Source organism: Macrobrachium nipponense, chromosome 10 (assembly GCF_015104395.2).
Source record: "Macrobrachium nipponense isolate FS-2020 chromosome 10, ASM1510439v2, whole genome shotgun sequence".
In the NCBI taxonomy this organism is placed as follows: Eukaryota; Metazoa; Arthropoda; class Malacostraca; order Decapoda; family Palaemonidae; genus Macrobrachium; species Macrobrachium nipponense.
Window position 1 is genome coordinate 101,437,599 of NC_087204.1, and position 13,154 is coordinate 101,450,752.

A 13,154-nucleotide genomic window follows, 5' to 3' on the forward strand; every position below is an offset into this window, starting at 1 on the left:
ATTCAATTGGATTCCGCAGGGCATAAAAATCAATGTGAATTCCAGCGTTATGTGACTAACAATATCGTCACCCGAATGTGTTTGTGGCACGGAAGCACATTCTTCGCGTACAGTAAATTCCGATACTTGAAACTTTTACGACAAGCAGTCATGCGAATACAGTACATATGAATATTTGAATACAATGTCTGCTATCTATTTAATCGATATTCACAAGCCACAAGTCTTTCGTTTATTGGTAAAACGTTGAAGAGTGTAAAAACAGCTGTAAAAATCCAGTTTGAATTAAGAGTGACACCAACCAATACGAAAGTTCTAATATTGCAAGTTTTCTTTTTTAATTTATTGGTGAAACGTGGAATTGGGTAAAAAGGGACTATAAAAAATATAATTTTAATTAAGATTCACACAAAGCAATGATTGAGTTCACAGACTTTCCCGCAAAACTAGAATACTTAATTAATATTCCAAGACAGAAGTTTTGCGTTTACTGGTAAAACACCTAACTAAAAAATAACTGTAAAAATACAGTTTTAATTACAACTCACACGAACCAATACAAAAGTTCGTAGCCTTTTCCAGCCACCAGAAATTAAATCTCGTAAAAAGTTCGTAAATTATGCGAGGGACACATTTCCGGATAACCGCGGGAATTACGTCAAGACAAAACAAGTGATAAAAAAAGGATATGTCTTATAAAGACAAAACAAGTGATATAAAAAGGTTAATTAATATAAAAATAAGGAGTACAATATCACTAGATAGATGTAAAACGAATAGGGAGAAACTAGCGGGGGAAAATGCATAAGAAAAATGGAAAAATAGACTCGACTTTTAAAACATCGGTCTAGCGAACCAGACCCCTAAACCACGTGACCTTATCATCAAACGGAGCGGTGCTTCCCCCCAACAATAACCCCCTCCATCCGCCACCACCCCCTCTCCAACATCTCCCCCCTCTCCAAAATCACCCCAACCCCTTCCCGGTTCAAGCTCCGCCCCCTTCCTCTGTCCAAACCGACTGCAAGTTTCTGCTACTTTTCAATAAGTAAAGCGACTGTCTGTCTGCATTTCTTTAGCAAAACAGTCTTCTAAAAGGTAGTCTTTTCAGTGTATACGAACTGTAAGATAATGAGGAAGAAGATACGACAATAAAGGTATTTAAAGGAGGAAAAGGCCAAGATAATAAAGAGATTGGGAGAATTATGAATGAAAACAAGAAGGTATAACGCATGAAAGCGTCTCTTGTCGGAGCCATGTTACGAGGAAGGGAAGAGAGAGGCGTGGAAAAAAAAAAGGGTTTAAGTCATTCCAAAACGCAGTCCTTTAAGTATATATATACATACACTAAGACAACAAGGAGGAAGAGGATAAGATAAAAAAGATATTTAGTATGCAAACGGCAAGAGAAGGGCGCATGAAAGCGCCTCTTGTACGAAATATGTTACGGAGCAGGAACGGAAGGGTGGGAAAAGGTATGAGTCTAGGCGAAGAACACCTGCGGGTGGACACCTGTTCATCGATCGAGAGAACATGGTGACTCATGAACTCAGTGTCGGTATACGCAAGGAGAAAGAACGTATACGGCCGTAATGGAGTCATGAGCGTAATAGTGTGCATGACCCGTTCGTAGACGTTCCTACAAAGGAATATGGACGCATCAAGTATAGACGCATCGCGAGAATAGACGTTACTGTACGGTCTATTATAACACGATAGACGAATCATGCACATGGGCCTACCACGTTCATAGACTCCACTGTATAAATGATAGAACAATAGATGCCGCTCACCAGACGATAGACCTAACCAAGGCCCGTTAAAAGACACTACTGTACAAACGATAGATCTATCCCGTAAATAAAGGTTACTGTACGGACGATAGAACAATAGACGCCACTGTACGAACGATCGATCTATACCGTAAACAGAGGTCACTGTACGGACGATAGAACAATAGACGCTACTGTACGAACGATAGACCTATCCCATGCATAGACGCTACCGTACGGACGATAAACCTATACCATGCATAGACGCTACTGTACGGACAAAAGACTTATCCCGTGCACAGACGCTACTGTACGGACGATAGAATGATAGATGCAACATCTATCGAACCAGCGACTTGGAGGCAAGAACTAAAGAATGCTTGGAGCTTCCCGTGTGCAGACGAGAACACGACAATAAAATCAACATTGCTGACAATGCTCCTCTCTCTCTCTCTCTCTCTCTCTCTCTCTCTCTCTCTCTCACTGAGACTTTCATGTCTATGTTTAAGAACTCTAGACTCTATATCCGACCTCTATCCTCTAGAGCACTAGAAAACACACAAGTATATATTTATATTTCAGCGTCACCAAAGACTAAAGGACGTCATAAACATAGGTCTAGGGATGATTCATTTATTATTATTTATCTATTATTTATTTATGTATTTTATTCCATCTGAAATCAAGCCGATTTGGCCTAAATAGGTCAATAGATCTCCTTACGTACAGTAAGGTAAAAATTAACAATAAATTGTATTGATAATAATTCACGATACATGTTCATTATGAAGACGATAGAATTCACAGGAAATAGAGTCTAAATCATTTATTAAAAACCGGATATACCGGAATAAATTAAGACTAATATCAACACCATACTAAAACTGATCTGCGATGACGGATCTACGATGAAATCATTTACTGAATAAAATTTTATTAAAGATATATATATATATATATATATATATATATATATATATATATATATATATATATATATATATATGTGTGTGTGTGTGTGTGTGTGTGTGTGCGTGCATGTGTGTGTGTGTGTGTATGTACATAACTGTTACACACACACACACACACACAAAACAGAAAGACCGAAAACGGTACGTTCCAAAGCGAGTGAATTCTCACATCAATTCTATATAACAAATGGCATCGACCGTTTGTAACGTCTATAACTAAAAAAAAAAAAATAATAAAAGAAATAATAATACACAACGGTATTTTGTGAAGATATGTGTGTGTATGTTTGTGCGTGTGTTAATACTATAAAAATCAGAATAAAACTTAAAACTCGATAAGTTTATATATGTTAAGAATTTCAAAATTATCACAGAGATTACGAGTCCAGTTCTAAATTATGCTATATAATATAAATTATATTATATATAAATAAAGTTTTCTCATCACAATATCGAACAGTGCACCGCCAGATCGATTATTCGAACAGTTAACACTCGATACACACGACCAATGTGAGAATTCAACTGGTATACAGAACAAAAATACACCTGTGTATACTTGTGTATTCGCTCCGGCGTAAGTTCGTTCTAAACACCACAAGCTTCACGCGACAACTGTTGACTTGAGGCAGGGTGGTTGTAGGAGGAGTGTTGGCTACTGAGTTGGGGGAGGGAGGGAGGGAGGGTGTTGGAGACAGTCTCTTCCATCCTTCCTCCATCGCCAACACAAATAATTTATTAGCGCGGAACGCCTATTTACGCATCCTTACGAAGGAAGACGTTAAGTCTACGTATAGATGCACATTATCGCTCCGCCATTAGCCACCGGAGAATTGTTGGAGCGTTGGAGAGAACTGCTGGTGTTGTAAATTCACGCACAGAAGCTCCTTGTTTTTCCCGGCTTCTCCAACAGTACTCCGCCTCCAACACTCCAACACATATAATTTTAGTTAGCGGGAAAAACGTATAATGAGCCTGACGCAAATAGACCGAAGTTAAGTCTAACGTTCAGTTTCAAAACCTCATTTTCGTTTCTCCATGAGCGAATCTCGGCCTGAGATATTGATGATAATTGCTTTATTTATTCCTTTATTGCTCTACTTATCTACTTTTTTCAGTCTCTCTTATCTCAAACGCTTCGTTCTCTTATCTCTCCCGTTATCACTCGAGCCAAGTACGTATAGTGAGTCATTCGCTATCAAGGTGAATAAGCAATTACTTATGTTACGCAGACCTACAGGTCAGAGATTAGGAGGATCATTTAAGCCTCTAATAGCAATAAGTATAAGATTTAAGTCTTTAAAAATATAGGAATATCGATCGATATAGAATAGGTATAAAGACGAATATATTATATATGACATAAATAAATCGATATTGGGGTTAATCAGTCCTTACGTATGTTGTTAATTCGCTATGGTAAATATATAATATGATATATATAATATTATATATTATATAACTAATATTATAAATATTAATATATATATATAAATATATATTATAAATTATATAAATATATTAGATTATATATATTAGTATAACTCATTATTATATATATACTATATCTACATCAATCCTACAAGCAACTGACTATGACTATCTCTAAACCATTTAATCTAATCCTATAAACACTGCTAATGTGTTGCTACCACTAAGCATTCCTATACAAATCTATAGGACTATAGTACCATAGTACTACACATAACTCATCCTGGCGGTCTGAATCGTGTGCTTTTGTAAACTAAATACAACTTAAATAATATATAGCAGATTTAGGAGGTCAGGTCACTTCAATCTTAATTAAAAAAAAGGATAGGTATAGGTCTAAGGTGTAGTACCAACTCTTAACTTATTCCAAGGCCAGGAGTTTAAAAATATATTCATTATATGGCTTTGACATAGAGCGCTTACCCGCGCGAGAAGCCTTAACTGTGCTATTATGAAGCCAAGGTAACTTACTAATCATCTACAGAGAGAGAGAGAGAGAGAGAGGGTGTTTTTCCCTTTTCCAAATGACTGGAGTAAACCGTCGTAATGATCTCGTGAGAAAAAGAAGGGAAAAGGTGAAGAGAGAGAGAGAGAGAGAGAGAGAGAGACCAAGGTCACCTTAAGGGAAACGTCATATGTGCGCACAGTGGTGTTTTGACAAACTCTTAGCAGTTTGCAAATATCCTTTCCAACAGTTCCTGTTCCAACCTCTCGCTCGGTTTCAAGCGTAGTTTTATTATTATTATTATTATTATTATTAAGAAGATGAAACCTATTCATATAGAACAACCCTATAAGGTCGACTGGCTTTAAATTTTTATTATTATTATTATTATTATTATTATTATTATTATTATTATTATTATTATTATTATTATTATTATTATTATTCGTATGAAACACGCCCACCAATTGAAGCTTCCAAAGAATATTACAGAATTCATTTGAAAGAAGTAACAAAAGATAACAGGAAATGCAGAAAAGAAGAGATCAGTTATTACAAAAAAATAATAATAAATCAAACTGAAAAATGAAAAGATAAAACTGTAAATATATCATTAAAACCCTCTAATATCCAACAATAAAATAAATCATTCATTTGTCCACCTTTGACGTAATTTTAAAGTTTTGAAACACCAATGTAGTTATGCTTAAAAACATTCCAGTCGTGAAACGTCAATTAATTGTATTTGCATTCCTGAAGTGGATTTGTATATTTCAATTAATAAAGACTCGTGTTTCCACTCGATCTTCTTCTGCAAGTTTTCCTAGAAGTTGTACAATGTAAACAGAGATCTTCCTCGCATTCGTAAACAGTCGTCTCCACTTACAACCAGATACAGTAAACATGACAGGTAAGATTGGAATATATTGATTGATAGAGAGAGAGAGAGAGAGAGAGAGAGAGAGAGAGAGAGAGAGAGAGAGAGAATACTCCATACCCTAGACTGGAGTCAGCAAGCATGAAAACAAATAGAAAATGAGAAACAATACGACAATACTCCATATCCAGGCGTATATGAACAAAATAACAGAAAACCTAAGAAACAACACTCATGGCCCTGGATTTTATATGAGAAACAACACTCCTTACCCTGGATTTGATCAAAATAAAACAAAAAGGAGAAACAACACTACAAACCCTGGATTTGATAAACAAAAACAATGAAAAAATTAGAAACAACATTCCTTACCCTGGATTTTATCAACAAAAACCAAAAAAATTAGAAACAACACTCCTTACCCTGGATTTTATCAACAAAACAAAAACAAAAACAAAGAAAAATGAGAAACAACACTCCATAAACTGGATTTGATAAACAAAAACAAAGAAAAATGAGAAACAACACTCCATAACCTGGATTTGATCAACAAAAACAAAAGAAAAATGAGAAACAACACTCCATACCTTGCAAGGCGTCCATCGAATCTGAAGTGACCCCAGCAGCAGCAGCAGTAGAGGCGACGCCGCCCTTGGATTTCCTCCAAGGGGGCTCTTGCAAAAACCCGGAAGCCGTTGGAATCCTCGAAGTACTTTCCCCGGGGGGAATCCTCGAAGTATCGCCCCCTGGGGAGGAGAGACTCCGGTGGGAGAAGACCATCTTCGCCTGGATGAAACTGGGGGAGGGGGAGATGCTGTTGTCTGAGTATTTCCTCGGAGGGGGCTCCTTCACAGGCTTGCTATTCCACCAGGCGGGTGCTCCCTGTAGACTGGACAGGCTGGAAGGCGCAGACGAGTCGCCTGGAAGAGAGGAAAGAAAGAGGAGATCGTTTGTGAGCCTGGAATTTTGTAGCAAGATTCAAAATGAACCAATTAAAATGCTGTTCATGAGGACATACCAGCATTTAAAGGCTATGGACATACCAAAACTTCAAAGCTAGGACATCCAACACTTGAAATCTATGGACATCCAAAACTTAAAGCTATGACATCAAAAACTTAAAAAGCTAAATGTACATCCAAAACAAAGCTACTTGATCAAACTTAAAAGTAGGACATCCAACTTAAAAGCTAGACATCCCACTTAAAAAGCTAGGATCAAACACTTGAAATCTATGGACATCCCAAAACTTCAAAGCTATGGACATCTAACACTTAAAAGCTATGGACATCCCAAAACTTCAAAGCTATGGACATCCAACACTTCAAAGCTATGGACATCCCAAAACTTCAAAGCTATGGACCGCCAACACTGGAAACTCATCTGAGTCAATATTCAAATTTTACAAAAATCTTAAAACACATTTTTTCCAGTGAAGGGATACCCATTTTTAATATACCCATTTTTATTAATGTGATGGCATTTTTTCGAAATTTTTTCTTATCGTTCAGCTTTTAATGCTCGCAATACACAGTGAGGCTTTGCATACATAGCAAAATTTGAATTTGAAATAGATGCAACCTTTAAATGCAGTACTCAGAGTTTTTAATATTCAACAATCAACTAAGCTGTGCAATTCAATACAAACTACAATTCTATATATGCATATACAACAAAAATCATCACAATTATAGGTATTAAATACTGATAAAATATAGCGGTGTCATTATTATTGGAAATACTTTTAAAAAATCATTTTTATCTTTCTACATTTATACTTTTTAAAATCAAAATGTTACTAAAGACAATGATAAACAGTTGAATTTAAACTTTTTTCTATGACATTCTGTTTCCATTAATTCAGATTTCATTGTTAATTTCATGACCATAAAAATCGATTGGCTTCCTCTCTGGAAACTAGTTAAGGAAGCGAGTATCTACAACGAACCTAGAAACGAAAATGGTAAAGGAACTATTATTATATCCAAAAATACTCTGGCTTGCGTCACTGCAGTTGACAAGCTAAAGATGTTTACAAAGGCATCCTTATAAGTGACACAAAATAGGTTCGTAAGGAAAATATAAACTGGAAGTTGGGAAGGCTTTTTAGTTACTTGGTCAAAACAAACATGCGTGAGGGAGAAAAATATAAAAGCAAACATTATAAAAAGCATTGCAAACTAGTCGGCCGAATGGCTGTAAATAAAAATAAAAAGCTAGTGATTTGAAAAGCATAACTATATTTGATTTTCTTTTATTAAAAGATCGTTTTCACTCTAAAAGTCACTGTCCCTTCCTTCTAAAATTTTAAATCACTAGTTGTTAATCACAAGTACCACGACCTTTTGCCAATTTTCTTGAAAATTCCATATGAAGACCCTTCAACTTTTGGTCTGTTTTTGTGATAATCCCATTCTGGTCCTCCAACTTTTGGTCAGTTTTAATTTTAAAAATCCCATACAAAACCCCAGACCGTTTAACCATTCTAAATTTTAAAATTCCCATACAGATCCCCCAACTTTTGGCTAATTTTTAAATAAATTTTATAAGAGCGATCCTAACTCTTGACAAATTTTTATGAAAATACCATATGAGGGCCCCCAACTTTTGACCAGTATTTATGAAAATTAAATTTTTACCCATTTTCATGAAAATAATCCTATACAAGGCCAACCACGCCACACCCCACATCATTGGTTAATTTTCATGAACATTTTCTTATAACAAGGGCCCCCTAGTTTCTGCCAATCTTTATGAAAAAAATTCCTATACAAAGTCCTCCAAGTTTTTGTTGATTTTCCATAACAAAAATCCTAATTTTCATGAAAAACAATCCTATACACACAAACATAGTCAGCCAAACATCCCCATTTAAAACCAAGACCTTCCTGAAGGAGAGAGAGAGGTCCTTCTCCTCCTCCTTTTCCTCCTCCTCCTCCTCTTCCTCCTACTAACTTGTGCTTCCTCCTGCCCTGCTGGCGAGTATAGGGAGCGAGGTCTTCCGTCCCATCACCACCTCCTTCCTCCTCCGCTCATCTTGACTGGTGTCGCCCTCGGAGAGGTCGTCCTCGGGCTCCTCCCTCGAGATGGAGCGGATTATCTTGGAGGGGGAGGTCTTGGAGGGCGAATACGCTGTCCTCGGGTACTCGCGGCGCCCTGGGTAAGGACTGCCTCCTCTCGGAGTAGAGTCTCCTGAGGGAGGGGTTGGAAGGGGGGATCAAATCAAATGAAAGAGCTACAAGGTATTAAAAGCAGATTGTCCAACGATCATAGGCCTATGCAGTCCTAAAGGGCATAGGCCTATATTGTCCTAAGAGCATAGTCCTATACTGTCCCAAGACCATAGGCCTATGTTGCCCTAAGAGCATAGGCCTATAGGATACTGTCCCACAATGATAATTCTGCATGTCATCTCTTCGTCTTTTCTAGAGGTCATCTTTTCATATCAGTTGATACATGTTGTGTTTAATTAGATACAATATCATCAAAATAATTTAAAACACGAAATTTATTATAAATTTTATTAGGATTTCTTCTAATCCTAATCTAAGAACGAAGATATTTAGTTTATTAGTTAAACAATATCGAAAAAAATTACCTCTGTTTTTGCAACGTACCCAAAATAAGACTGTGCTCTCAACAGTGATATTCCCAATAAGGTCATGAATTACAGGGAATAAATTAAATACTGAAGATTATGCTTTACAAAAAAAAAAAAATAATAATATTCAATGTCCCATCATGAAAAATACATGCAAATAAAACATAACATTGTAGAAAGCAAACGCAAACAAACATTACTAACACAGAAATTTAAAGATTTCCTTAGAGTCGTTTCTTAGGGTGGTATTGTAGTATAAATCTTAAAAAAAAAAAAAAAAAAAAAAAAAAAAAAAAAAAAAAAAGCTATACTACAATGAATATCAAATGATAATCGTCCCATCATGAAAAATTTAACAAATAAAACAAAAAAACTGTGTTGGAAACAAAGACACAAAGCCAATTTACACTTGAATACTTTAAATGTATGAGGGAAAGAAGGGCCTACAGCAAATAAAACAAAAACTGAAAACGAAAACAAAGAAAATTTACACTTTTATACCTAAAGGATTATGAGGGAAAGAAGGACCTATACATACCTGTCAGAGAGTCCTCGGAGTAGGTAGACCCTAGGCTCGTGTTGCTGAGACTCTGAGTCAACGGACGATGGTAGCTGTTGTCCAGGTCTTTCAAAAACAGCAGATTCTCCTTCTCGAAGTCACTCAGCTCTCTCCCAGCAGCCCCGCCGCCACCCTCGTCTGCAGGAGAGGGCTCGGTGCTCCCTGGGTAGGACGTCCTCCCACAAGGACGGCTGTAACCGTTGGCGTAAGGACTCTCCTCGGAAGCCTGCAAGATTTGGCCGAGGCTGATGCTGCGTCTGTAACGAGATGAGGACCCTGACGAAGAGGACGCCTTTGGTTTACTGCTAATTCCTCCTCCTCCTCCTCCTCCGTCGTCATGGTCGTCCTGCCTGATGTATCCCCTCGAGTCCCTCGAGAGGGAGAGCTTCGGCAGGAGGAGGAGGTCGTCTCTGTGGGGCGGTCTTCGTTTCGTGAAGGTGGAGGAAGATGAGCTGGTGCTACCAGTTGTATTGCCGTGTGGACATGTGCAAGTCAGCCCTGAAGGAGAGTCCTGAAAAGAAAACGGAACCTTATTAGAGAAAACGTTATAATTTTAAGCACTAACTTATCTATATTGACTCTTGACTCTTTCTCATAACGGTACGGTATATATTCTATTGGTTTTCCACTTCACCGGGTTTAAAAAAACAAGCCTTGCCCTTTATACAAATTAAATATGTAATAAAATTTCAACAAATTAAGTCAAATTCAACCTTTATACAAATTAAATATGCAATAAAATTTCAACAAATTATGTCAAATTCATCCTATTAACCTTTAAATTATTTAAAACTAATTTATTTATTTTGACTCTTGGCCAGTTCTCGTTCGGTGGTGAAATGTATCCAAGTATCTCACTTCACAGAATAGAACACAAGCTTTTTCTTGCGACATAAATCGCATACTTTCTCAATAAATGACGGCAAATTCAACATATTAGCTTCCAGAAGACAATGCTGCAATTTTAAGATACTTAGGCCTTTAGTAGTTCAATTTTTCTGACCTGTGACCTATAGGCCTATGGAGTGATTTCAGGCTTTGACAAGAAAAATAGACATTGAAATCTAAAACACAAGGACATCCTCTCTCTCTCTCTCTCTCTCTCTCTCTCTCTCTCTCGTCACACACACACAAACGTCCCGAAAAATCAGTATTTAAAATGCAAAAATTCATATCTTACAGATAAAACTAGTCTAACGTCAGATTGACTTACCTTATCCTTATAAAACTTATTTAAATCAAGAGAAAATGACTAAATACAGCCTCCTTATACCACAAAACTGTTTTATTGACACTTCTGACAGAGAGAACATAGGTCTAGAGAACACTAGGCCTAAGTCCAAATATATATAAAAACAAAACTTACGTAGTCAGCAGAATTCCTCCGCTTCCTCGAAGTGAAATATTTCTTTATGGCAATCATTCTGGCGTCAGAATTCGCCTCTCGCGAGAGGGAGGGCTATATGGAAGCTTTTTAGCCCCCCCAAAAGAAGCCAGGGGGCTGAGACTATGGGATATTGGTCTAGAGACAATGGCATTTAGTGTTCACTTGGCACCGGTCCGGCCATAATTCATGTCACGAGCACTTTAGCGAAATATGAGTCTGTCTTTGGAATTATATTTGAAAGGGAATGTATACTCTTTCCCAAAGTGTATATAGTAAATATATTTCTAGAAAACAAGAGAAATTGTTTAAAATAGGAGTTATATGTTACCAACAGAATTCAAATTCGTTTCCTTAGAAAGGTTCAGTTTAGTTCCACTTGCATAAAAAAATATAACATATATTTCACCCGTTTTTATAAAAAGTATTCCACTAGTTTTATATAAAAAATATTCCACCTTGCACTGCAAGTATTCTACTTGTAAAAAAAAGGTATTCTCAGGTTGTACAAAATCTATTGTATACCTGTTGTATAAAGAGTATTCCACTTGTATTAAAAAAAATTGTTCTACGAGTTGTATAGAAAAAAAAATTCCACTGGTTGTTTGATAAGTATTATGCTTGTATAAAAAAGTAATTCACTGGTTGTACATGCTACTTATATAAATAATATTATACTCAAAACATTTTCAGTAACATAAAATATAATAAATTATTTGAATTTCCTGTTTGACCCCTGACCTCTGCAAATGCCGGTGACCTTGTCTTAGAGAGGTGTTATTTCGCATAATTCTTTAACATTTAAGAATGAAGTGTGTACATAAAATATCGTATTTATTAAGATCCACTCTGTTGACTCGGCTATTTCTTTATATGGTGCTCATTCTTGACAACACGTCAGATTACGGGTGTCTCAGCCTAATGCAGGCAACGCGCAGGCACCTCGTAGTTAAAAACAAAATACGATCGCCGTCTAAAACTTGGAACTAATTGGCTCTTCATTGTTGTCTAAGGAGGAGTGATTGATCGCATGCACTGTGCACTTCAAGGGAAGAGAGAGAGAGAGAGAGAGAGAGAGAGAGAAGAGAGATTCCTTCCCCCTGGGCTCTACTAAAGCCGAAACGAATATCCATTTTTCTACCTGTTTTTCCTGATGATTCCAAATTAGTCCCTAGTGGAGGATGGCAGAAGGGAGAAGATGAGGAGGAGAGGATGAGAGAGAGGAAAGGAGCGAGAGAGAGAAGAGACGGAGGAATGAGGAGAGAAGATGCTTTTGGAGGCCTTATTGCAATTGGCGAAGAGGAAGGAGGGTGGGGAAGCTGATGTAAGCCTAGGCACAAGAACAAGATACCCACAGATTCTGTACAAATAAAGACAAGGATACGATAACCCGGTCTTATCAAAGTTTCGAGAAATAATAGGAGAAGGAAGCCTCCACTAACTAAGAGAAGGGGAGTCCTATTATGCCGAGGTATCCTTCAAGGTAGGAGAAGGAGATTCCTATTAAGTCTAGCTATTCTTTTACATGGGAGTCGTCTCGGAGTTTGCTCTCTTGACCCCCAACAGCGATGATGGGAGTTCGTCCGGTTTTGAGGTTACGTAATTACTATCCTCCTCTTCTTCATCTTCTTCCTTTCTTCTTCTTCTTCTTCTTTCCACGACTTAAGAAGATCGCAAACGAAACACGAGACAGATTACGTAGTTTTGAAACGTATGGAAAAAGTGGTGTTTCCAAATTAGAACTGATATCAAATTCGTACGTTTTTATTCTATAAACTAATTATTTAACAAAGATCCATTTACAAAATATATTTTATCACTAGAAAGCTTAAACTGTAATATGACAGAAAATAGAGAACCTGGTATCATTAAAATCAAGCGAAGAAAACGATACAAAAACAGCTTCCACGAACTGAACAACATCCAATGGAGCTTCTCACTATTAAATCCTTAGACCTACTGAATCTCATTTTTTGGAAAAACTATCGTAATGTTAACACGCACGAAAGGGATTTTTTTTTTTTTATTAAAGTACGAACCCTCAAACGAGACAG

At 36.9% G+C, this 13,154-nt stretch overlaps 1 protein-coding gene across 13 annotated transcripts in view; it reads right to left on the reverse strand.

Annotated features, from left to right (window-relative positions):
• Positions 1 to 13,154, reverse strand: part of LOC135223820 (mucin-2-like) — a 503,176-nt gene that overhangs the window by 262,594 nt on the left and 227,428 nt on the right. For 12 of the 13 annotated variants that reach the window (XM_064262658.1, XM_064262652.1, XM_064262653.1 and 9 more), the window contains 3 exons: positions 9,696 to 10,227; positions 8,512 to 8,748; positions 6,144 to 6,476 (listed from right to left, as the gene is read on the reverse strand). In XM_064262658.1, coding sequence (XP_064118728.1) covers positions 6,144 to 6,476; positions 8,512 to 8,748; positions 9,696 to 10,227 — 1,102 coding nt within the window. Of the gene's footprint in view, positions 1 to 6,143; positions 6,477 to 8,511; positions 8,749 to 9,695; positions 10,228 to 11,082; positions 11,388 to 13,154 lie in introns of all 13 variants that reach the window. The other variant, XM_064262664.1, reaches the window with a different exon arrangement.